General features: G+C 48.1%; 2 protein-coding genes and 1 pseudogene across 3 annotated transcripts; all 3 read right to left on the reverse strand.

The window, feature by feature from the left end:
* Positions 1-994: 994 nt before the first annotated feature.
* ESYT1 (extended synaptotagmin 1) lies at positions 995-13,795 on the reverse strand. Its single transcript, XM_016165816.2, has 31 exons — positions 13,305-13,795; positions 11,617-11,658; positions 11,292-11,426; positions 11,100-11,173; positions 10,905-10,977; positions 10,655-10,744; positions 10,446-10,501; positions 9,906-10,029; positions 9,641-9,817; positions 9,448-9,530; positions 9,118-9,166; positions 8,897-8,983; positions 8,715-8,807; positions 8,408-8,479; positions 8,159-8,245; positions 7,323-7,472; positions 6,835-6,990; positions 6,541-6,717; positions 6,290-6,372; positions 6,115-6,163; positions 5,917-6,006; positions 5,686-5,781; positions 5,301-5,372; positions 5,123-5,209; positions 3,178-3,318; positions 2,924-3,078; positions 2,719-2,817; positions 2,504-2,635; positions 2,320-2,425; positions 2,062-2,111; positions 995-1,860 (listed from the first exon to the last, which is right to left on the reverse strand). Exons 1-31 carry the CDS (start codon positions 13,692-13,694, stop codon positions 1,821-1,823), a joined length of 3,315 nt encoding a protein of 1,104 aa, XP_016021302.2. The 5' UTR covers positions 13,695-13,795; the 3' UTR covers positions 995-1,820.
* Positions 13,796-16,813: 3,018 nt separating this feature from the next.
* LOC118614683 lies at positions 16,814-16,929 on the reverse strand (annotated as a pseudogene).
* Positions 16,930-17,233: 304 nt separating this feature from the next.
* ZC3H10 (zinc finger CCCH-type containing 10) lies at positions 17,234-23,090 on the reverse strand. 2 transcript variants are annotated; one of them, XM_016165783.2, is made up of 3 exons: positions 22,991-23,090; positions 22,110-22,173; positions 17,234-20,684 (listed from the first exon to the last, which is right to left on the reverse strand). In XM_016165783.2, the coding sequence occupies exon 3, from the start codon at positions 20,627-20,629 to the stop codon at positions 19,322-19,324; it is 1,308 nt and encodes a 435-aa protein (XP_016021269.1). In that variant the 5' UTR covers positions 20,630-20,684; positions 22,110-22,173; positions 22,991-23,090; the 3' UTR covers positions 17,234-19,321. The 2 variants fall into 2 exon arrangements, with proteins under 2 accessions (XP_016021269.1, XP_016021270.1); XM_016165784.2 differs by lacking the exon at positions 22,110-22,173 and having other exon boundaries at positions 22,991-23,038.
* Between the last annotated feature and the right edge of the window lie 1,719 nt (positions 23,091-24,809).

Genomic DNA, 24,809 nt, shown 5'->3' on the forward strand with positions numbered 1-24,809 from the left:
TTGGGCCACATGCTGAGTACTGAATAATAAAACAAGAGTCCTTAGAAATGTTTCTCTGTCCTGTGTTTTGGGGGGAGGGGTTCCCAACTAATTTCTGGGTTGGAGGGAGGGCAACTGCTCGTGGCCAAAGCTTGGGATCCTCTTAAATTGATAGGAAGTAGAGATGACCGAAGAACCAATGAATACAAAGGAGTGGTGGGAGGGCGGGGTGGGGTGGGGTGGGGGTGGGATAGGAGCCAAGTTAGTGGATGGCATGGAGTTTAAATTTAGCTTTTCCTAATAAGGTGAATTTTGACGATAATTTATGGAACCGAGTTTATTTTTTTCCCTTGAGCCTTTCTTCTCCTCCCTGTAGACAGCATCTTAAGATTTATACTCTTCCAGAGAACATGATAGAGTCCTGCTGAAGCAGTTACAAAATCTCCAAGTTCCTATTCCAGATCATTTTCAGTCTTTCCCCATCTCACTCTCCTTTCGTGTGGTTGGTAGGACAGATGGAGCACAGCTTCTATAGTTTGCATTCTGGAAGGGTCCAGAAAGGAACAGAGTTCAAGGTGAGCAGATCTGAATGGGTACAAAAAACTTATTTAGCAGTCCATGGGGTGGGCCTGAAGCCTTTTCGGTTATGTCTAAACATACCACGGAGATACTCTTTGAGCCTGTACTGAGGCGCAGAGCTTCCAGGTTTACTGGGTTTAGGAATCTTTTCCTTGGAAAGGCCAGGAGATGATAATGGTCAGCAGACAAGTGGGTGGGTTACAGATTTTATCACCATGACTGGGAATGAATCTCACCAGAAACTCTGCAGCAGCTACTTCACACAGGTCCCTGGACCATCCTCAGTGGAACCAACATTCTTGGTGGCTGCAACCATAGTAGGTTCTGCCCACTAAGTAAACCAATATGACTTGTAAATTGAATAAAGGCTTTTGACATGCAATAAATATCTGATGGGTAAGCTGGATTCCCTGTCTTTGAGGAAAAGAGCCACAACTGGTTTGAGTATAATGTTTAATGTAAGTTACAGTGGATTGGCGGAGTTGGTACAAAACGAAGAGATTCAGTTCTAGTCAGTGAGTTAACAGCCTAGGCACCTGAACAAAAGATTGCCCCCACTGTCCTGAGTCCTCCACGGTCCTCTTCACAGCACCAGCTAGAGGCCCCCAGACTAATATCTGCTACTTGAAGGCTTGCATAAATTCCAAGTATTCCCATTTCCTAGAGTGAATCAGGAGACTGGCTGGCCCCAGTCATCATAACAGATATACTTTTCAGGACAGGCTTGAGGAAACTGAGGACAGAACTGAATACCAGGGCCTGGGTTGCTATACATTCGTTACATGCAACGGTCTGAGAGGCTCAGAGCTTGAGTGGTTAGCCTATCCACTTTCGCACCCATGTGCTTACCGTCCCTGACTGTTTATGGTAGGAAAGGAAATGACCATCTGATTATGGAAAAAGATCTTTCCAAAAGTATATTTGGCATAAGCTAATGCCACTGCTAGTGCTGCCAGTGGCCAGGCACACAGAAGGCCCTGAGGAGTTGGGAGGAAAGGAGAATATGCAGGCAGAGCAAGAAAGAGCCAGCTCAGGTCCCTGCCCCAGGAGCCCAAGAGGATAAAGGCCGTGCAGTAAAGAAAGGGTGACATAGGGTCATCCTCTTTGGTCAGGCAAAGGCCCTAGCGTGGGCCCAGGAGGTGAGAGAGCTGAGGGGCAAAGGTTCTGCCTTTGGGTCCCAGCTTTTGGCTCATCACATTGAGGTGACGATTCAGCATGAGGCGAGGCAAGGAGACAACAGTCAGACTGATAATCCCCGGCTCCTAGGAACTGCCTTTGTCTTTGTCATCCTTAAGGTCATACCTATGGGAACAAGCAGAGAATACGCAGGTAGGAATTGACTCTTGTGTCTTCTTATAAATAAGACACATTCCAAGGGCTTTTATACTTCAAAGAATCAATAGTTCCCAGCTCAGCTTGCAATCTTTTTTCTCTTCCTATGATTGGGGTTTCTCCTACTTAATATCCAAGCCCACCCCCGGCTCGTCCAGCCCAGATACTTACCACTGGGCTGCACCTTGGGAAAGGTCTATCTCAGTGAGGTCCAACTGCACCTGTGTTGGAGGATGGTTGAGGCAAGATATTATTTTGATATCTCCACAGACCACATCCCATCATCACACATTCCTGGTCCCAAACCAATACAGAGGTGATTAGTCATTTACAAAGTCATGTCGCCTGGGATGCTTCCTCAGGGACTACAGCCTTGATACCAGAAGCTTCTAACTCTCACCTTTGCCCTGCCCATCCTCACCCTCTTACCTTCCCCAGCAGCTCACGCTCTCTTGACATGAAGGAGGAACTAGACTTCACAGAGATATCTAGCTTTCGCCTGAGGGCCTCATCCAGGGGCAGTTCCCACTCAAACCTGGGAAAGGACCGGGTGTTAGAGGCAGGCGTCCCTCCCAAGCCTGCCATCTCTCCACCTGAATGCCCACTGACTTACCGTTCATTGAATTCAGGATTTAGCGTCCTCTTCTTCTGTGAGGTCTTCCTCTTGGTGCCTCGGTTCTTGTCTGGCAGTAGCAATAATGACACATAGGGGTCAGGAAGATCCCGTCCATTCTGCTGAAGTGCCCTGTAACAGGAGGATGTAGGTGATAAGGCAACCCAAGAGGAGGGATGGAGAGAACCTGGAGGATCGGATGGATAGGGTCTCACCGGCAACTGTGAATGATGCTGACCAACTTTCGTTCTTCACTGTAGTACCAAACAGTTAGTTTTACCTGGCCCAGAGGCCCAGCTGGAGCCTCAACGGGACTGTGGAGAGATAGAGATAGGTCTAAGAGAAGGAAATACATAGAGAACCTATAGCTTATCCTTTATATTTCTGATTGCATCCCATCTTTCCACCTTAGCCCTTTACCTGTCACCATGTGTTAGGCGCTGCCGGAGCTCTGGGGCCGAGGAGGTGGTGTGAGGGAGTCCCCCCCAGGCCTCTAGGTCTTCACTCAGAGATGAGGAGCTGTAGCTATGGCTGTGGCTATGAGCTTCCACTCCTGAGTGCTGGGACACCAGGATCTAGGACAAGAAAATAGTAAGCTCTGCTCCCTTGCTCTGAGGACATGGCCCTCTGTTCCTATCTGCCCTCCCTCCTACCCACCATCTCCTGGCACTCACCCCCAGCTGTGCTCTCAGTAGCACCTGCCCTTGACCATTGTTGAGTGTAAACCAGCGGTCCAAGCAGAGCTGGTCAGCCACGAGGAGCTCAGAGAGGGACAGGGATAGTGAGCCCAATGCGCCAGTCCCCTCACCCCGAACCTGTGAAATAACAGGACTGTGATCATGAGATAAAGGATTTAATCCTGGTGTTCCTGGACTCCTGGTGGTTTTGGTGAGAGACCCTCACTTTGCGAAGGGCAGAGAAGCCTTGATAACAGTTTCCGGTCACGCTGCTCCCCTTCCTTTCTTAACTAGAGCACACCATACTATTTTTACTTCCTAAGCTTTAGGAATTATACCAGTAATATTTGCATGAAGAGGAGAAAAGAACAGTATAAACGGAATTAAAATTAAGATAAATGTTTTTTGCCCATCCTACCCTCACTTCTATACTCCAAACATAACAACCTTTAAACCCTGTTTCCTTTGTTCTAACTATTCTAATATGCCTTTATCTCTATTTCAAAATTTACCAATGTTAGTATCCATTGATTCCTTGCTATGCAGGATGAGGAACTGAGCTCAGTTACATCTCTACCTCTGCTAGTGTTGTTAATAGTTACATTATTTTAAATCCTATTGGTTTCTAGTCATGTAATTCTCTACTTATTGGTCTGTCGACTTTAGAAGGTATTTGTTGACTCCTCTATAAGAAGAGAAAGCCTGCACTCCTATATTACCTTCTACCACTCCTCTTCTACCTCCCATAACTCTTCACTTTTTATTCATCCTTCAAGCCATTGAAATCTAGTTTCTACTCCATTTATGCCACTGAAGTTGCTGCAATAATCAGTGACCTCCTAGTCAATGTCAACAAATAGTTTTCAATCATGTAATTTTACCTCTCAGCAACATTTGGCTACTTCCTGTCTTTTGAAATACTTTTCTTTTGGCATCTATAACCCACTTTCCTGGTGGGTACCCCATTTGTCCTGGGTGCTTCAGGCCCTTAAAGGGCTCTTCTTCCTCCATTTGCCCTTTCATTGTTACAGTGCCTAGCATGGCATTCTTTGTCTTCTTTTCACTCTACATTTGCCCTAATAGATCCCATTCACACTCATGACTACAATTGCTACCTGTTTCTTGCTCATGATGCTCAAAGAAAAGGGAAAGGGAGGAACAAGATACTGGGCCATATATCTACCTTCTAGATGACTGTCTCCCTTGGTTGTCCCTCAGAGATCTCAAATTCAAAAATTCCTGTTTTATGCATTGTCTGTATTGGCAATGGCACTTCGATCTGTCTAGCCACCCCATGCTAAAAACCCAGGAGTTAACATCTAGGCTTTTCCTTATTCCTCCTCCCAATCCATGTCAAAATAACCAACAAATACCATCCAGCCTTTGTCATTTTTTGCTTCAGTTACTTTAATAGTCTCTTAACTGATCTACCTGCCTCCAGTGTTGTCCATTATTTGCCCTGGTCTCAGCACGATCTTCCTAAAGTGTAAATCTGGATATGTCACCTCTCATTCTTTCAAATGTTTCCTAATGCCTTAAGGATAAAATCCAACAGCTACTGTGATCTTGTTCTCCCCTACCTCGCTAATCTATAATTTGCCTTTTTTCTCCTCCATTCTTTTCTCAGCCTGAAGAGTTTTCTTGCTCTTCTTTTCTTGGCAAGAGCCTATTTACCCTTAAGTTCAGATATCATTTAAGGACATTTTTCTTAATACCTCCACCTTTTCCTTTAGACTGAGTTAGAACTTCTCTTTTTTCCCCAGAGTGCCCTTCATCCCAGCAGTTATCAGTCTGGAAGTTCTCTGGTTATATTTCCCCCCAAATGAGTGTGAGCTCCATAAAGATGAGAACTAGATATTTTTATATATAAATACCCTTTGCCTGGTTCAGTGCCTGGCCCATGATGGGAATCTGAAAAATGTTTGTAGAACGACGATAGTACCTGTAACTCCAGGCTCTCAGCGTTTGGTTTCCTGATGAGAAAGGAGGCACTCTCGTCCCAGATGGGCGCTGAAGTTTGGGAAACAGTCTGGTGGAGATGAGGGGTGATAATCAGTGGCTGATGTTCTCTTCTCTACTCTTCTCCCTCCTGTTCTTAGCCCTGCTGCATTTCCTCATACCTTAGTTTTATGAGAAGTATCTCCCACAGTGATAGTAGCATAAGGGCTGGGAGGTTTGGTACCTTTTCGGAGCTGGAAAAAGAATAGTATGTTAAATACTGAATATTTAGTATTTAATGGAAATATTAAAAATTGTCTTAAATTTGGATCAAATTAGGCATATCCCCGCCTCTTTTCACAAATTATATCCACAGCCAGCAGCTATGTCCTTATTATCACTTAACAGCCACTTCCCTCCTTGGACAGACAATTCTTCCCACCCTAGCACCTCCCTGGGGAAGAGATGAATTTGGAATTTACTAATCCAAATATATCAGGAGCATCCAAACCCAAGGGAGGTAAAAGAAGGGCCAGGGAGCTATGGGGTGTGGGGAGCAGATCCTACCGGCAGGTCCTCAGCCCGCTCCAGATAGACGGATAGTAGAGCTGCAGCCAGTTCTGCACTCTTCTGAGTCTGGATCAAACTGTTTACCTGCAGCACCTGGGGAAGGACACACAGGAGTTTGAGGAGCAGTGACTAATACCCTGGGGCCTGGCATATGCCTTGAAAGCTGATAGAGAAGTGTTCATCTTGACCCATCTGGGGTCCCTTCCTTTCTCCTGTAGCTTTCCTCACCTCCTCTAGCTCAGCAGCAGTGGGACGAGGGGTCAGACGCTCCAGACGCAAGTGTAGGCGGCCAGATGGGACATCCTCCAGGGTCAGCCACTGTGGTAGTAGGCAGGGTTAAGACTTCGGGATGTGGGGACAGAGGAATATGAGAATGAGACTTGGGTCAAGATTGGGAGGGATTGTTGATTTTATTTCCATGCTCACCTCATCAAGGAAGCCACTGTTTAGGACTGTGGTGAGACTCACTTTACACCTGTAGAGGAGAAAGGTTAAGACAAGAGGTCAATGGTCAGAGCCAAGTTTCTATCTCCCTAAGGCGGCACTTCTAAGGACTACAGAGGCCCAGCCTGTTTCCCCCACTGGACTCCCACTCTCTCACCTGCCCAGAAAGTCATCCTTGTCCAGGTCTTTGTCAAACACCTCAGCCTCTAACTCTTGGCCTGGAATTGATGTGACGATGACCTAGTGTGAGAAAATAGTGCAGATATTGGGGAGTTTCTCCTTTTCTTCTCCAAATGACCGGAAACCCCCAACCAATTAAATGAACCCCAGAGCTTTTTTGGACCACTCTCAGAGCTAAGGGGAAGAATGGGGCAGAACTGGGAGGAGTCCTAGCCACTCAATTCTGACCTCAAAAACCTCGTTCCAGCGGGGATTGAGATCTTCCCGAACAACACGGCTCCGGAAGCTTCGTCCTGCCACCTTTAGTTTGACATAGGGGTCCGACTTGCCCTTCACCAGTCCCCCCAAGAAACGGTCTTTGGCAATCAGGTCCTGGGCCTCTAATACATGGATCCGAAGCACAGTCTGCAAGAGGGGCAGATTGGGGCACCAGATGGCATCAAAGAGAGAGAAACCTGTCAGAACCCTTAGCACACTTAGGGTGGGCACACAGACCCTAGTCCTTTCCAGATATAGACTCACCTCAGTCCCAAAGACACTGTCAGGAGTGGTGTGACTGGGTCGAGGTGGGGCATCTACACTGCTGCCGGTCTGGGGACTCTCATTGTCAAGATCCCAAGCACCAGAAGTACCAGGCACAGCAGGGAAGTGCACTTCTGACGAATCCAGGTACAAGATCTGGGAAAGAGAATGTGATTGTCAACTCAAAGAAGTGCAGCTAGCCACCAGCAGGCAGGTATGTGGGAGTTGAGGGGGGCAGAGCAAGGGCTTTGATGGGGAAACCAGGTCCCTGCCTTGGCTGGGCTCATCTCCGTGGGGTCCCTTCCACATTCATCTCACTTGTATACCATTTCTTTCCCCAGTTAGAACTACAAACATTTTTTGTGTGCCTGCTAGGTACTTCACATATACTAGCTCATTTAATCTTAGAGGATTCCCCTTCCTTACTCTTAATACCAAGGAATCTACAAGGCCCTTCCACACCTTTAGCACCTTCTCCATCTCCATACCCTCATAACCAGTTTCATGTAGAGCCTGGAGTTTGGGCCAGAGCTGCTGAGCTGGAACCACTGGTCCAGGGTGAGTTCAGGGGCAGTCAGCAGGCGAGCCAGAGGCAGGGTCAGTGCCCCTAAAGTCAGGGCCCTGGAGTCATCCTTCACCTATAGGCACAGGAAGAAGAGATGCGGTAAAGAGATTAGGAAGAAAGCAGGCATCCCAGAGAAATTATAACATGGCTCTAGCTTCATGCTCTCTGTGCCAATCACAGACCTTTTGCTCCACTCTGGGCCATGTTTTTACAGTCCTTTGCCCACCCCATGGTCCCTTCACCTGTGCTCATTCTGTCCCCATTGCCATCCTACTTCCTTCACAAAATCTCTAGTTACTCCAAACTCCATACCTTTCTCTGGCCATCCTTAGCACTATAGTTATAGGTATTTTACTCATGCTAATTAATATTTAATTGTTCTTAGATGGTTTTGTATATGTGTATCTTGTCTATGAAACTAGCTAGTAAGCTTCATGAAAGCAGACACTGTTTCATGCTTTTTCTATAACCTTTAAAATGCTAGGTGCCTAATAGGTACTCAATATCTTCTTTTTTAAAAAATAACTTTATTAAGGCATAATTTACATAGTATAAAGTCACTCATTTTAAGTGTATTATTCTCAATCGTAACACAATGATTCTAGATATGTGAGGAACAGCAGAGAGAGTAGAGGAGGTAGAGTCTGAGTAGATGAGTTGAAAATAGAGATCAATGGAGAACATGGAGAGAGGAAATGGTACCCATCGGGGAAGACAGAACCGGATATTTAGGAGGGGCCAAATAGGTGATTATCTCACCTGTACATCGAGCTCTTGGCTTTGAGGGTCTTGCAGGAAGAACCGGAAGGCCTCCTCCCACACTGGGCAATTGGTGCTGTAGACAGCCTGGAGATGTGCAGGATCAAGGGTACGTGCTACAGTACCATTCATGATTCTCCAGAAAGCGCTTTATTGGCTTTCCAAAAGGGAGACTTCATCCCAAGAACAGTCTTCCTTTCCGCAGCCTCCCACACATGACACTTCCCACAATGGCATCCTGGCCCTTACCTTGCTCTCCCGGGTCACATCCTGAATTGACAGTTGTACCATGGGGTTGGGTTCCTTGTTCCCCTTCTTTAGCTGTAGGATGTAGGATTCAGAAGTCACTATTATGGGTGTTTTTGTTTTTGTTTCAGTGAAGGAAGGTGGGCTCTCATCAGAATCTTTTCCCTGAGGTGGCTCTGATCCCCTTCTTGGACCCCTTGTGTTAGATGTTGCTGCTTCTGGAGCAAAGCAGGCAGGGAGGGGCAAGGGAGGGTGTGTGAATGTTGCACCCAAAGCTCCCTGTTCACCAAACCTCAGAAGCCACACTCACAGGAAGATCCTGAGCCCGGTCCAAATAGACAACTAAGATAGCAGCTGATGGGGGCTCTGGTCGAGAGGAGACTCCTCGATTCCACTGTAGAACCTGAGGGGATGGCAATGGTCAGACCTTGGTCCCTGCAGTCTCCTATACCTCCAGATACGTATTTCCCCGCTACTTCCCATGTTGGTTACCTGCTCTAGTTTTTCTGCATCTGGCAATAGTGACAGCCATTCTAGCTTTAAGTGCACTTGGCCTTGCCCACCTTGTAGAGGGAACCACTGAAGAAAAAGTAGAAAAGAGTGAGGTGCAGTAGAGATCAGACAGCAACCTAACCTCTTCCCTGCCAATGTAGCAACTTATTGTCTGCTAAACGAACAGGACCACCCCCCACCTTCCTCTTCTCTCAACTTACATCATCTAGTACTCCAGCCTGCAATACCTTCCCTACATCCATCTTCATTCTGGAGGGTGAGAGGGAATAAAGGGAAATGGGGGTAATTAGTAGTAGTATATCATTGGCCCTCCCCTCACCACCCAGAAATAACTGGCAGATCTCAGACTCCTTTCTCCCTATACTCAGGAGATATTTATGTGTGTGCACATGCACACATGCCTTCGTGCATGGTGGAGAAGTGAGAAAGGAAAATGATACATAATTCCCAGGACTGGAAAAGGATTATAATTACCTTTTTGCCCTTGGTAGCACTGGGGCTTTAGAATCCTAACACAGGTAGAGTCTCACCTGCCGAGAAAGTCATCTTTATCTGGATCCTTGTCAAACACTTCCACCTCAATCTCCTGACCTGGGACCTCGTGTACTATCACCTGAAATGCGCAGAAGGATGAGGATCTCATGAACTGTAACTATGAGGATCATCTAATCAGCATCTTCTCTCACAACCTCCCAAGGCCTCCCCATTTCACAGCTCTCCCACCTCATAAGTCTCTCCCCACTGAGGGTTGAGTTCCTCATCGATGACACGACTGCAGAATGTCTGGGTGCCTACTCGCACGAGTGCGTAGGGGTCTGACTTGCCCTCAATCAGGCCCTTCACGTATTTGTCCTTGGAGCTTAGCCCTCGAGCAGCTAGCAGGTGAATCCTAATAATGCCCTGAGGGTAGGAATCAGATAATGAGAGAGTAAGGGCCGTGCACGGGGTTTCTGAAAGAAAGATCTATTTAATGGGAGAGAGGCCATACCCTGGGAAGAGGGGAACGCAACTGGGCCACATCATGAAGATCAGGCACAAGGGGCACCAATAATCGGTTGGGCAACACAAGGAAGGCAGCGATGGAGTCCATGATCATAGTGTCAGAGAGTGAGCTGAATGGGGGAGTAGAAAAGAAGGTGAGGGCGGCCCCAACTTGCAATATTCCCTGACCCCAACTATGTTTTCCACAACCAAGAAACTAAAGCTAGAAGGAAGTCCTTAAAAATCCTTTTATGCTACTCTTCTGCCCTAATTCCCACCTACTGCTCTGTCCCTTCGCTGCCATCCCAGCTCTTCTCTTTTTGCCCCTGCTAAGCAGTCTGCAGCCCTCTTCATTCTCTATCAAAATGCCCACTCCAACCCAGAGAAGAAAAATCACAGCATGGTATTTTTCAGGGATATTTGTGTTATCTCCCCAACTGGGGTCAAGCCTCCTAGAAGGCACCACTGCATTTTTTACTGCTTTGTAATCCTTAAACCCCCAAGCCAAGCTGGAACACTCAGCAAGTGCTCAATAAATCCTTGGTACCTGAGTCCTGGGATATCCAGCAGGTTGGTCATCCCTGTCCAGTTGATATCTAGGGTCTGGAAGGAAAGAGCAGGGGGATTGGGACAGAGCACATGGTAGTATGGTCACATCCATCTAATAGTTCCCAGGATTCAGACTTCTTATCAATTCCCTCCCCCATTCCCCACAGCCGGGCACCCTCACCCAATCCCCTCAACATTTTCCCTTACCGGGCGTCGAATAAAGAACATCGACACAGCCCCCACGATAGGAAGATCTCCAATGAGTGGCTCGAGAATCACCCGCAAGACACCATGTAGCTGGGATAAGAAGAGGAGATCCAAAGCCTTTCCTCAGAAAAGGCCTTCTGTCTCTCCCCAGACTTTGCCAACCTTGGTTTTTGAAACCTCCCACTTGCCCATAGCTGAGGAAATTTAGGGCAAAGGCTCCTTTTATGGCCCCCCCTGACATCTGCCCCACCTGCATGCCCTTGACTCCTGCTTTGCAGAAATATTTCTTCACTTCCACATCGATCTGTACATCACCTACATAGCTGGTAAGGAACAGAACAAAGAGAGTTTGTACTAGGCTGAACTGGGGGTTGGGGGAGTGAAGTAGTCTGAGTGACCAGGGTCCTGTTGAGGGCAAAGTGGGAAGAGTGGTGAGTGGTATTACCTGAGGTTCAAGTCCAGCAGGATCTGTTCTTTGTTCTGACCAGGGTGAACTTTGACTCCTAGGATGCGCAATGGCTGGAAAGAGATGAATTCTTGAGAGGGAAGGGAAAGCGAGGAGTACCTCAGCCCAAGGGTCACCCACCTTCCCTGTCCCATCTCCTCCTCTCTCTTACTTTCCCTTTTAAACTCATACCTTTTCACCCAGTTCCACTCGTGTAAATGTAAATGTTTGCAGATGGGGGTTAGACCCTCGAACAGCAGGGGCCACAGTTTCAGCCAAAAGCTTCTCCATATACTGGCCCAAGAAGGGCCAGACTTGGGCCACAATCTGGGAGGAAAGACAGCAAGCAGGTCATAGGAGAGCCCAATCCTTCCTCTAAAGTCAAGTCCTTCAGAATCCTCCCACAGAAAGCACTGGGGACTAGGCTGGGGCCAAGATTTGAAGTGTGGCTGGGTCTGGAGAGAGGAGCGAACCCCATTCTCCTACCCATGAAAAATAAAATCAAGACAACCCTCACCTTATTTAGCCACTCAGCCTTTTCCACGTCTGGGAAGCTGACCTGGAGGTGAGGAGACAGAGATAGTGATGAGCATACCCTCCTGCCTGTGGTTTCCTATGCAGATGCTGGGTGGGGGTTGGGATGCCCACAGAGAAAAGAAAACCTAAGTGTGACAGGGCCTCCTCACAACCAGGGATGGGGGGGAGGGGTGGGATGTCCTGCGGTTTCATTCCTCCATAAGGTTTGGGGGCACTGAGGTCTCTCTGACAAGGAGAGCTGACAGGGTGTATGCCACATTGAGCTGCTCTGTTGAATAGCTTAGGGATGTGAAATGACAGCTGCTGGGGCAGAGAGGAGGGGGAAGGAGGACACATTCTTTCTGGAGGGGGAGGTCCTGCCAAGTCAGAGTTTGAGGAGGAAATTCTGGGATTGGAGAAGGCTTGGTTCCCTTTTGCAGCCTTTCCCCCTCTCCTCTGACTGGGGCTTCTACACCAGGAAGGCGAAGAGGAAAGCAGCTCCTTAAGTCAAGGATGGACCCTAAGAATTATTTAGGCCCTGGCCTGTGTTTTTTCTTTCTACTTGTGTGACTCCTTTTATGGGAAAGAAGGACACTTGTGCTTTGTACTGGGGGAAGAGAAAGGTTAGTTGCTTCTGAAGGATTAGTTTCCATGTTGAGGAGTAAGAAGAACAAAGACAGTTGCTGCCTGGGCTGCAATTCCCTTGGGACTTTCTACCCTTTTCCCCTCTCCATTCTTAGGCCTGGGTAGCATAGCTGTGTCTGCCTAGTGTCTACTTTGGCTCTTCTCTGCTGCCATTGTCCCCCTAGACAGGCACCTCTGCTGGGTGGAGCAGGTAGGGAGGAGCAGGAAGGGACTGGGTAACGGGCTGTGTCTCTGCAAGGCCTGAGAGATGGCATCCGGCCCCCTACCTAAGGAAAGGAGTGTAGAGAGATAAGAATCCCAGCCTCAACCTAGTAAGCGCGGCCCACAGTCCGGAAAAGGGTGGGGCCGGCCAGAGGAGGTAGAGTGTGGGCAGCGGGCACTGCAGCAGTCGCACTCCCTCCCCCTCTCCAACTGCTCCCCCACCACACACACACACACCGCCCCCGGCACCTCCGCCCTCCGTCCAGCAGCCGCCTGCCTGCACTGCGGCTCGGATGCCTAAGGCTGGAAGGTGGAGAGGGCCAAGGTCTGGCCAGGTGCTGGGGCTGGGCTGTGCTGTGCTCCCGAGGCTGGGTCCCAGCATGTCCCCAGAGATAAGAGCGGGAAAATGGAGAAGAATCTTATGGCCTTGAATAGGGGCGGGGGAGTCTTGAGGAGGACAGGAGAGACGAGGGAACCCTCTGAGCAGCTGCAGAAATGCGGATGCCCAGGAGCAACAAAGGCGAGAGTGGCATCAAAAGCAAAAGGGAGCTTGGCTAGCAGGAGGGAGAGCCACGGCAGAATTAGTACTGCTTTTGAGTAAGAGGAAGAAGCCCTTATTCTGTGGAAGGATCTGCGTGTGCGCAAAGGCAGGGAGCGGGGAAGGGGATGGATAAATGGTCGGTCCCAAGAGACAAGAGGCTAGTGGGACGAGAGGGGGAAGTCTGGGCGGGGCCCATTGTACTAAGGTAGGGAGCTGACAACTTTAGGAACAGGGATGGAGAGCCCGAGAACTGAGGCTAGAAGGGGGCTATGCTGCACTGAGGATTGAGGGTGGTCGCTCACCCAGGCAGGTAGCTCTCGCTGGCTCATATAAAGTGTTTTCGCTGTGAGGCGCTCCTCGTCATCCAGCAGCTGCCGCGCTACTCGAAGGCTCCGTTCTTTCTCCTCGCGGACCCGGCGCCAGCCCAGGTAGAGGGCGAGGCCGAAAAGCAGGAAACCCACGTTGAGTCCTATTGCCCCGGCCAAGTACACCGGCACTAGCACCAACAACCGCCGTCCAAACGAAGTCAGCACCGCCAGGGCCTCACCCGCAGCGCCTGGACCGGCAGGTTGGTTCCCAGAACTCAGGTCCGGTTTTGTGTGAGCAACGGGAGGCTGGCCAGCGGGGTTGGAGGGAGCAGAGGGCTGGTCGACGGAATTGGGGCTGGAGTCGTCTCCAGGGGAAGGCTCCATGGTGCCACCTCTGGGAAGATCCGTCTAACCCAGAGACCCGCTTGGAGGTTGTCTAGTATTAAGAGTGGCTACCCTCTAGCAAACCGTAAACCCCAAAATGGGGAGGGGACTTCAAGCCACACCCTTTCTTTCTGAAGGTTAGGGTTGGTCTGCGCCGCAGAAACCAAGGAGGAGTCAAAAGGCCGAAATCCCGCCCATCTCCCGCGCGGGTAAGGGAGAGACTCCGGGGAGGCAGGACCTCCCTGATTGGACCAGAGTGCCAAAATGGGCGGTCTGTGATGGGGGAAGGAGAAAAGAGACTAAAGAGCGGCGTTGGATTGGCCAGAAAGAGAAGGCGGAGTGGTTACCATTTAAAGAGGAGAGGCGGGACCAGGAGCTCCCCACGCGGGACTGGAGTGCCTGTGGCATGACGTCACTCAGAGCCGCACCGCCAATTTCTGGGTTTCAGAGCGAGCTAGAGATATGAAGTTGGGTTGTGGAGAGTCAAGATCCCCTTTCACTCCATTCGGTTTGGCAGGATTTGGTCTGGGATTCCTACACGTGCATTTGCCAGCTTTCCCTAGTTTTCATATTTTAAGCACATTCCTTCCATTTTTTTCCCTGGCTGTCCTTAGAAAAGGAAAGGAAATTACCCTATTTGGAATGAAAATGTTCTGTAACCGACTTTGCCTATCCTGTCCCCAGTCCTCTTCCCTGTCTGCAGTGTAATAACAGATGCTAGAGAAAACTGGAAAATCTGAGAAAAGAGTTTAGGGGGTGGGGGAGCTAAATGAATGGGGAGTGAGGCTTTCTTTTGAGAAATCTCCTAGAGTTAGTACATTATATCATAGAGGGCAGATTAAAACAAAATTGGCTCCAAAGGGTGGGTGAGGGAGGCTCAGCTGCAGCAGAAATGATTACATTTTCCAAGAATTTTGTGACCCAAACGACTGCTGGGACACTAAAATGAGAAACCAAGAGTAACGAGACGATTCCATTTCTCATTTGCCAGAGTTAGAAGGAAGGTTCAGGATACAGTCAGATGTAGAATTAATGCAGTTATACATTGTACTGTACAAGTTTAGAGAGGGAAAAGTGCAAGGTACATTGATGATAACCATTTACTTGTTAACTGGACTAAGAGGTGGAGTGTTGTCCAAGGACTTAGAACTACTAGACTAACTGGAAGCCCAGGAGTTGGTCATGATTATCTTTTTTTTTAGATTTTTAACATATATATTAAGATGATTACCTCTTAGTGAGGTATTTGAGGGGCTTGTGTTATTGTATGATGCAGCAGGGGAACTAGGGTCCATCATTGGGGAAAGACTGTATCTACAGCTGATAATTTTTATCTGGCTCTGTGAGGCAAAGATTTCATCAGGCTGTGTTTCATCAAAGCTGCTTAAAATCTAATCTATCCCTGCCCAGCCTTCCTCCTTTAAACTTAAATTTTTACTTCCTTTTCTCTACTTTCCTGAGCTAACAATATTTAGACTGCTTCATTCAGTTTGCAGAACGGTATAAGGAACAATTTTCTATCTGCCTCCTATGTCCTCCATAGTCTCAGAGTAGGTGAAAAGGAGCTCAAGGAGTTTGGAGGAAGTATGAGCAATCTTGCTCACCAACTGATGAAGCAGAACTATAGCAGAAAAACAGATGAGCCTCCTTAGAGGGAAACCTCTCTGTAAACTGAAATTTGCCAAGCACTAGATTAGGGGGAAGAGGCCCCTTAGGCTGGGAGATAGAGAGGGTGACATATGGTGGTTCCTCTCCAAACTTCTCCCCTTTCTCAATCCATCTAGATCATCACACCCTCTGAAGATGGTATATGGAACACAAAACGCTCAACCTCAGGAAGATCTCTTCCCAGCTGGGGCTCAGGAGCTACAGGATCAGCAGCTGCAATTCACCAGAACTAGTAAACAGGACCGGTCCCAGCCCACTGACAATTTTGCTGCCCAGGTGCCACCTGGTGGTGATAAGCAGTAAATGGGTAACAGGAAAAAGGATGGCCATCTGAGAGTATCAACACTTCCTGGATTTGCAACCTGCATTTGTATGTAAACTACAATGGCCTCCTAGGGGAGGCAGAGGGTTGGGTGTGGTAATCTTGTCCCAGCCCATTCTCTAAGATAGAATGGGCAACAAGACTGGAGATTTCCTCTGTATTATTCCTATCAAGTTACAGCAAAGTAGTGGTCTCATTGTTGGCTGGTTCTATCATTAGAACTTATGCCAAATCTGAAGTCAGACTGCCTGAATAGATTCCTGGCTCTATTCCTTACTAGTTGTGGAACCGTGAGCTGATTACTCTTTAAGATGCTTTTTCCTCTACAAATAGGTATAATACCCATTGTGTCAATGAGATATTGTATGTAAAGTGCATAGCACACAGTACCTTGTTCAATAAATGTTAGCTATTATTCTAGAACTCTATTTCCTATTTCCAGCAGGACAGGACCTTTTCTCCATTAGGCAGCCCTTCAGATATTCAAAGACATCTATGGGGTTTTCCCTCAGTCTTGTATTTCTTTCGGCTACCCCGCTGGTTTGTCAATGAACCTCTTTGAAAATTACATTTAGGACACCACAATACTTTAGAAGTGGCTCCACTCAGACAGACATGGAAGAACTGCTATATTTACAATGCATGGCTCTGGTTCTGTTACCCTTATGGAGCTCCTAGAAAGGTGCCTAGAACATAGCAGGCTCTCAATATTTATAAAGAGACATAAGGACTAAGATTTTAATTTGTTGTAGCCATCGGAAGTCCCATGTTCTTATGTGAATTATTGCTAATGTAGATCTCTGTATTTGTTCCTCAGACAGGCTCAAGCAAATTTTTAGGGGGATGGTCAATCCAAACTGATCCGTTTTGACCCTGTGGATAAATTAGTCAATCCAAGTTACAGATACTTTCAGTATTAGTGTTACTGTTGATAACAGCTATTTATATATTTATACAAGCTTTTTTTTAAAAAAAAAAATAAAACATAGGCCTTACGTATATCACTAGAGATTTCTCTAATATGAATGCACTAATCAACATTTATAGGCACAAATGTTCAGTTTGGATTCTACCAAACAAACTCTATTAACTGACCCATAATTATTATTTGTTAAAGTTATTTAATTTATGCCTACAGCACCTGGTCTTCCTAGGTGGTCTCCCATCCAAGTACTAACCAGGCCCAACCCTGCTTAACTTCTGAGATCAGACATCAGGCTTGTTCAGGGTAGCATGGCCATAGATCATGGACCATGGGTCCACTGGGGTGTGAACCCAGGACCTGCTGCATGTAAAGCAGACATGCTAACAGCTACACTATGGAACCATGTCCCCATAATTCTTTTATCTGTAATGACGTAGATGCAAAAGAAGAAAGCAGCTCCTGACATCTGGGAACTGGTCTGACAAAGCTAGGCTTTGGAGTTGTTAGGGGCTGACCTAGGCTTACAGGTAGAAGTGGTACTCTCCTTTTGGCCATGATCTTATAAAACATCAACATAGGACAAGGGTACTCAGTGACTGTGATGAAGTGAGGCAAAAAACAAGATCACTTCACAATTTTAAGTACAAAACAAGATCAGTTGCAAATCACAAAATAGCAACAGCCCCCTCACCCAGCTAGTGACTGGTCCTTCATTACCAATTACAGTTTCGCTTTGCTCTAGTCTGCCCTTTATCTACTTAAGATAAAGATACCCATAGAATTATCCCTGCTTTCCTGACAGCACTCAATCCAGAGTGAAGCTGCACTTCCTTAAGCCTTCCCCCAAATCAGTTAACTGAAGTCTAAGTCCTATAACTCCTTTCTAACACCCTCTTGCTGAGACACACCATGGTTCCCTATGGCACCCTCTATCATTGCAATAAACATTAAACCCAACTTGCTCAACTACTGATGTATTCCTGGTGGTCTTTAGCTTGAGTATGTTAATAAAGGACATATAATTTGTAGTTTCCCAAATCTAACTCTTTAGAGATACTTGGCAAAAAAAAAAAAAAAAAAAAGTGACATTATTTTGCTGGGATAAATTCATGTTGGCAGCTATGATCACAATTGCCTCTAATCATAAACCATCTCTTTTAATCCAGAATTGTGCCAGAAAATCAACATTTAGCTTACCAATGTGTGGTTTCCAAAATCCAAAAACAATATTTCAGAATTTGCCCATTTTTAGTCTTTAGACCCTTTTGTTTTCGACTGGCCTTGACCTAGCCCACTATCTCAACCCCAGGTGTAAACTGAAAGACCAACCAAACAAGAGAAGCTATATATTGAGGAAAACAACCAGGATCACTTTCTCTACCCCCAATTCCACTGTTCCACTAGACACCTGGGTTGTTTCCCCTATATCAGCCATGAGCTGAGGAGGAACTGAGGTTTGGCTATTGGGGCACTCAGGCTTGTTGCCTCTTAATTGGATTTAAAACCTCTGTGGTCCTGGGTGGAAGCAGAGGGGAAAAAAGGGATGAACCCTGATAATTGTGTCCCCAGAACTCTCCTTTTCCCAGCATCTCCCAAGCCTTGTAAGGTTTAAAGCATTTGTAACTGAGGAAGGGATTGGGTAGGAAGGACATTAACTGCCATCAATAACTCAGTAACTGCCACCTGCCCTGCTTTGTTTGAATAAGGGAAGGATGTCAATACATATCCCATTCCCATTTCCCAGCACATCCACCCTCCTTAGTACCTGCACCACTAAATGACCCTAGGAGCCCTGGTTACTAAGACAACCTGGGAAAAGTACATGTAGATAGAAACCAGAACAGATGGGACTATTTTTAATCTAGACTAGGTGACTCCAGTGCTTTTATCCAACAAAGTGCTTTCCCCAGAGCCCCATTTAGTCTTATTCTGGGTCCCTACCCTTCTTCACTAACCTCTGTCCAACTTTATCCAAGCTCTGTGAGTGTGGGGTCTTTATCCCATTTTGACATAACATCTATTTACTGCTCCCATCTTCCACACAGGACATCTAAGCAAGTTTTCACTGCCTCCATTTGTCAAAAAGAATTGGTTTTTTTTTTTATTTCTTTGGAAAGTAATGGGCCCTGCCCTATGAATTTCCACACCAAATCAAGGTCATGAATGCTCCCCTAGTCTTTGAGCTGAAGTACTATGGTCCCTGCCTACCCATGGGCCCAGGAGCAGTTCCTGTATTATCCAACTCAACTAGATCCCAAAATGTCTGAAGGCTCCTATCAGGCCTTGTCTCTTGGCCACCCATTTCCCAATCTTTCTTGGCTTTCCTTCTGGGCACGGTATTTTTTTCTTCCAAAGCCAGTGCTGGAACCTGTGCTGTGCAGAAGAAAGGACAAGACAAAGCATGTCCCCAACTTCCCATTAGGGGACATACAGCCCCTCAGTCATTCCTTCCTCTCTGCTGGCTTCAGTCTGCACTCCTATGCAAGCCCCCTCAGTGAGACTTGAAGGAAGATGGACAAGAGGACCCTCATAAAAGGGAGGTGAGAGAAAACCCACCCCTTCTCAGAAGCAAACTCCTTGTAGTTTCTTCTCCTAGTTCTTGAATAAGCCCTTCAGACAGGGCCTAGGAGGGCTAGGTGAGTGGGTAGGTAGTTTAGGGCCCCTCAACCCCAGCCCTGGGAGACTATACCAGGGGAGTGTCCATTGGCCCCATCAGTGTGGCATGGCTGTGATACGCATGCTCTGGGAAGCAATGGGGTAAGTCACCATGGGAGTGGTGGTGTGGCTCATTGTGATTCCTGCTAAGGGTTGGGCCATTGATACAGCCACAGGGGCCACAGGAGCGACAGATACAGCCACAGGAGCCATGGAGACAGGTGGGGGTGCCATTCCCTGGGCGATTGTTTGAGCCAGAGCAGCTGACAGTGGCGTGATCTCTGGGTTCAAGTGTGGGGGTGGGGGTGGTGGAGCAGCAGGAGGTGCAGCGTTAGTTGGAGGAGCGGCTGGAGCTCCGGCGGGGGCCACCAGTTCTTGCTGAGACACGGGGCGAGGCTGTAAAGCCTGGCTGCTGAGAGTAGTGTGAGTCTGGGCAATGCCATGGTTAAAAGTGGCAACAGTGCCCACAGTGGGGGCCAGAGTCTGCTCAGTTGCTGGCGCAGTGGAGCTCAGGGTCATGACCTTGGCTTGATTTCGGAACTGGGCATTTTGTTCCAGGAGTACCTCATTTGTGGCCAGGAGGTTGCTGACCTGCTTCTTTAGCTCCTCCACCCGCTTCCTGAGCATGGCATTTTCCTCCTCTAGCAGTCTGCACTCTACCCCTCTGGGTAGAGTCAGGCTATAATCATACGATTCAAAATGGGGACCATCTGGGGGGCAGCATCCACCTCTCCGGCGCTTGGGGCCTGGCTCATGGTCCTCAAAGCCCCTGTCAGGGAGGTCATAAATATCATAGAGATCATGACGTCGTCCTGGGGGGACTGGGCCTGTTGAGCCCCCACCACCAGTGCCTCCTCCACCCCGAGCATCAAACTCAAAATCCCGCTGTAGGTGACGGAACTTGCACTTGGCTCCTCTCTGGCAGTCGCCCTTGAGAAAGTCCCGGCAGATAGGGACCTCCTCCTTGCCATTTGGTAGATCAGCTGGTGAAAGGCCCAGGCCTGCTGCCACTTTCTGCCTCAGCCGAGGGGGAAGTTCTCCTGTCTTCTTATAGCCATCCTCATCTTCTTTAGAGCCATGGATGAATCGGCAGTTTGGGCGACTACACTCCTTGTTCTGGAAGTCATGGCAGAAGATGAATTCATTTTTGCTCACCCCCAAGTTGGATACCTCACTCATGTCTGGATGGCGATAGCGGCAACGCTTGCCTCGCTTGCACACATTCCTCAGGAAATCTCTACAGATGGCGTCTGAGCTGGTCCCGCCACTGCCTGCCCCTGTCCCACTGGCTTCCTCGCTGCCACCGCTTCCAGAGCCTCCACCGCTGCTCACAGTGCCGTTGGCATAGCTGTCCCGGTCAGGCATCCTGGTACCCCCTAACTCAGGGCTTTCTTCCTTTTCTTGCCACCTTTGGTGATCACTAGGAAAGAGGAGAACTGTGTCAAACAGAGGCTACACTCTTCCCGACTATAGCGTAGGCAGTCCAGCAAAAGAGAGGCCAGAGGGGCAATACTTTGGAGATGGAGAATCTAAGGGATGAGATTTCTGCCCAGACTGGCTGGCTTGTCAGAAGTCCCGCCCAGGCCCTTGTGCATCTGGTCTGGGGCAGAATGATTCACACTTGCCTGGCTAATGGAGAAGGAAGAGAGCTCGGGTGAAGCCACTTCATCATACCAATGACAGGCCAAGGAGGGGGCAGGGAGAGAATAGTACTGGATTTTATGTTCTTTTCTAAACTGACCTTATTAAAGTTGTGGAAGTGAAATTAAAAACTGTTATCAGTGTCTGAAAAGACTATAAGGAGACTAGGAATTGTGGCAAAGAGAGGCTGATAAGCTACTAGGGCTGTGGATAATGGGATATTGGTGACAAAACTTCCCTTAATTCCTTTTCCACGGGATTTTAGGTGAGGGTTCTATGAAATAATACAGCTCTAGACCCCAGGAAATCCTAAGTGAAGAGACGTGTGTCACACAGCTTGAGGGCAGTCCCTAAACCTGTCTTTTAGTATTTTCTCCCAGGTCACAATCACTATCAACCCTAGTGTGGTTAGCCCCCTCCCCTCTATTTCAAGGGAAGAGTTCTACAGCTGAAATCTCCACTTATAGACTCCCAAAGGACAAAACCATTTGTGGCAAGATCAAGGTGGGAGGAAGGAGTTAATTTCACAGGAACAAGTGACCTTACTTTGCCCATATTATCGCCTCCTAACCCTCCATGGGAAGATACCACTGACATCAAACCACACCATTCCACACCCCATAAAGATCCTCTTTATTTATAGACTCTATAAAAGCTTTTTAAGTGTCATCTTTCCCAAGAGAGCTCTGGAATGTCAGTCCACTGCCCTGGTTCTAGCCCTCCCCTCACTCCGCCCCCCACAAGACTGGGAGTCCCCGCCACCACGTGTCTGACCTCCCAAGCCTTTCCTTGGCAGTGTTCAGGCTCCCCCTGCTGTCCAAATAGGAAAACTTCATATTGTTCTCCTTGAGTGTAAGGGAATCTTCCCAATTTCTCTGGCCTTGATGTCCCCTCAACCATTCACCCCATTGCCTTGACTTTGCCTTCACATCTCTCTAAAATGAACCAACCAGAAGCCAGAGTTACAAGAGACTCTGTATAAGGAGAGAGGTCTTCTTCCTCCAAAGGGAGGTATGTCCCAGAATAACAGAAACAATCTAAGAAAAAAGTGGTAAAAGATACAAACACTTATAATAAAGGGGAAAGGACTTGATGAAAAAGAAATGCCATCTATCCATGCCTGACCCACGTTGCAAATTCCACCAGATTCAGATAATCAGGTATGATACTCCTCCCATCCAACTCCCCCAGGATTGTTCAATACCTGAGGTAGCTCAGGTGAAGTCCGGGGCTCCTGTGGGTCTCCACCTCCACATCGCTGCTGGGTTCTGAATAGGAAAAAGGGGGGGAGGGGAAAGGGAGGGAGGGGGGGGAGAGAGAGAGAGAGAGAGAGAGACACTTGGGTGGGAGAAAGGGTAAGAATAGAAGACGACGGGGTTACTGTTACAAGAAAGAAGTCTGGCAAAATGGCAAGAGCTCTGAGCACATCAAGATTTCCTTAGGGTTCCTACTGAAATTCACCTGTCAAACGGAGAAATTGCCGGTAAAAGTTTAAGGGATAGAACTAATTTGGAAAGCCTAGAATAGGTCGGAAAAGCAGCCCTGAGTGAACAAAGGGTGAGGGGAGCCCTGCCTCAAGATGAAGGAGGATGTGGGGTTCAGACTTCAGCCTAGGGTTGAGGTTAGGAACTCCGAATGGGAAGCCTTGCTCGGGCAGCGACTGACAGTGCAGTCGGACGGCATATTAGACTTGGGGTGCTGATTATGATGCTTCGCAAAGCCCGAGAGTTTGCGAAGAAAGTCCTAGGAGTTTCTCACAGCAAATCTAGTTTGGCAGGTCCTGTGAAGTCCCACCAGAGTTCAGCCGTGGCATGGGCCGGGTGACCAGGATACTAAGGGAGCACGAAGTGAAGTAGGGAGGACTCCAGGTGACACCAAGTTGAGGGGATGGGCAGGGCTGTGACGTCACGGAGCAGTCGTTTGCTCGCGAAGCGGGGTCAGTCAGAAAACGGGCTCAGCCCTGGGGCGTAAGAGCCAGCTCGATCCTGGGGGGCCTTGTGTAGCCCGGTAGAGTCCAGTCGTTGGGCCGGCCCCGACTCCTCCCCTCCGGGCGCGGCCTCCACCTAAGTCTCCCGCCTCCCTCACCTGCCGCCGCCGCCGTAGTTGCTGCTGCCGCCTGCCGGTCCTCTAGCTTCGACAAAGAGCAGCTACCCTGTCGCCCTTCCGCTTCCTGCGGAAGAAACGACGCTCTAGCTACCAGACCCGGAACTATACTCTATGGTGTGCAAAGTACTTGCTAGGGTAACTGCAGGAAGTTCCCAGCGAGCTTTGCGCGTCACTATGGCAACCTGATCCAACTGCACAGTAAGGGGGACCAGAAAAGAATTTAGTAACGTAGGTCTAGAGGAACAAAGGCGGAACCATCATTTGCCCCTGACCTGCCCACGAACCACCTCGTACTTCGGCGTCCACTACATTCTTTTCAGGATGGGCTACCTATACTCAAATCCAGATGTTGGCTAGGTTTACGCAGTGACAGGGTCCACCCCACTTTCCCTCTGCCCTGCGGTTTCCTGTGTAGCTTGACAATCTCTACAGTACCAGGTAGTAAGAGGGCTGACTGTACAGATAAATAATCCCCGGCCAATGGAACCATAAAAACCACAAAACACAAAATTTTTCTCTTCAGCTAAGACAGCGTGAGGTCATTTATTGTACACGTTACATTCAGCCACAACTGAGAACAGAACTAGTCCAGAATGTCACAGGTCCAGAGCAAAGGACCATAAGGAACTGTTGTTTTTGTACGAGCAAGGCAGGCCCCTCAAAAGGCGGTCGCAGCGATCACATGGCGAGTGATGTTCTAGATCCATTGAGAAGTTCTAGACAGCAGGAATACAGTCCAACAATGAATGTATCAGCTTCCCTGGCCTCCGGTTTTCCTTATTTCTGCTATGGCTTCCACGGGTACACAAGCTAGCAAGTTTACTTGGACCTCTGCCTCATCTTTCTTCTTTTGCGCTTCAGCCTGAAAAGGAGACACGAGAATATACTTCCTGCTCACAAGCCCGAACTGTCTTTTTCATTTTAAACGTGCAGACAATACACAAGGTGGTAAAAGATCATGCATTACATTCTGTTGTCTTGTGTCCAATACCTGGGTCTGGCAAGTCAATGATCAAAATGTTTTTCACCTAAAGTTCTTTGAGATTTCTAACCAACTGTTTCAAATTTTGTCCAAGGCATGCTCCACCTTCCTTCCTCCCCTGCCAGCAAAGTCTCAACATACCTGCGCATTCGCTTCTTCCTCCACTGGAAATTGATCATAACCAGAGGCAACAATAAAAACAAAAGATCATTAGTTTTAACAGATTTAGGTAGGGATATTAAGAGCATTATTTAGAACCAGGGAGGTGCCTGACAAGTATGGGGGTTTAGCCACAGTAATCTCAATAACCTGGCCTCCCACCCCCACCCAAGAAAACATCGAACACCGCGTGCACTCTTCTACTCACCCTCTTTTTGCAGAGCACTTACCCAACTACTTCCTCTGCTTCTCCTCAAACTATCCTACCTCTCCCACTAACTCTGAGGCACCCTTGAGAACCCAGCGGTTTGGGAACCACGACGGACTTCCCTTGCTTGGGTCTCCACCCCCAAGCATCAATTTATTAGTGAGCCTTAGCTCACTACCAGGAACTGCTTACCTTGGCTCTCATCGCGAGGAGGTTTCTACGAGTAAAGAGAAAAAGGGTACAGTTAGTTTGCTGTAACGATGGTAAGTGGAGAAACCAGATGTTAATGGATTGTACGCAAAACCCAAAAAAAGGCCGCACACTAACCTAAGAAAATGGCGCTAAGGCCGAGAGAGGGATAAGCGCCCGCCTACGGCCATTTAAGAGAGCACTTTGTGTCGTCACTTCCGCTGCCTCGCCTTACCGCCCCAGGGGCGGGGCTGCACAAG

Source organism: Rousettus aegyptiacus, unplaced genomic scaffold, assembly GCF_014176215.1.
Source record: "Rousettus aegyptiacus isolate mRouAeg1 unplaced genomic scaffold, mRouAeg1.p scaffold_m13_p_2, whole genome shotgun sequence".
In the NCBI taxonomy this organism is placed as follows: domain Eukaryota; kingdom Metazoa; phylum Chordata; class Mammalia; order Chiroptera; family Pteropodidae; genus Rousettus; species Rousettus aegyptiacus.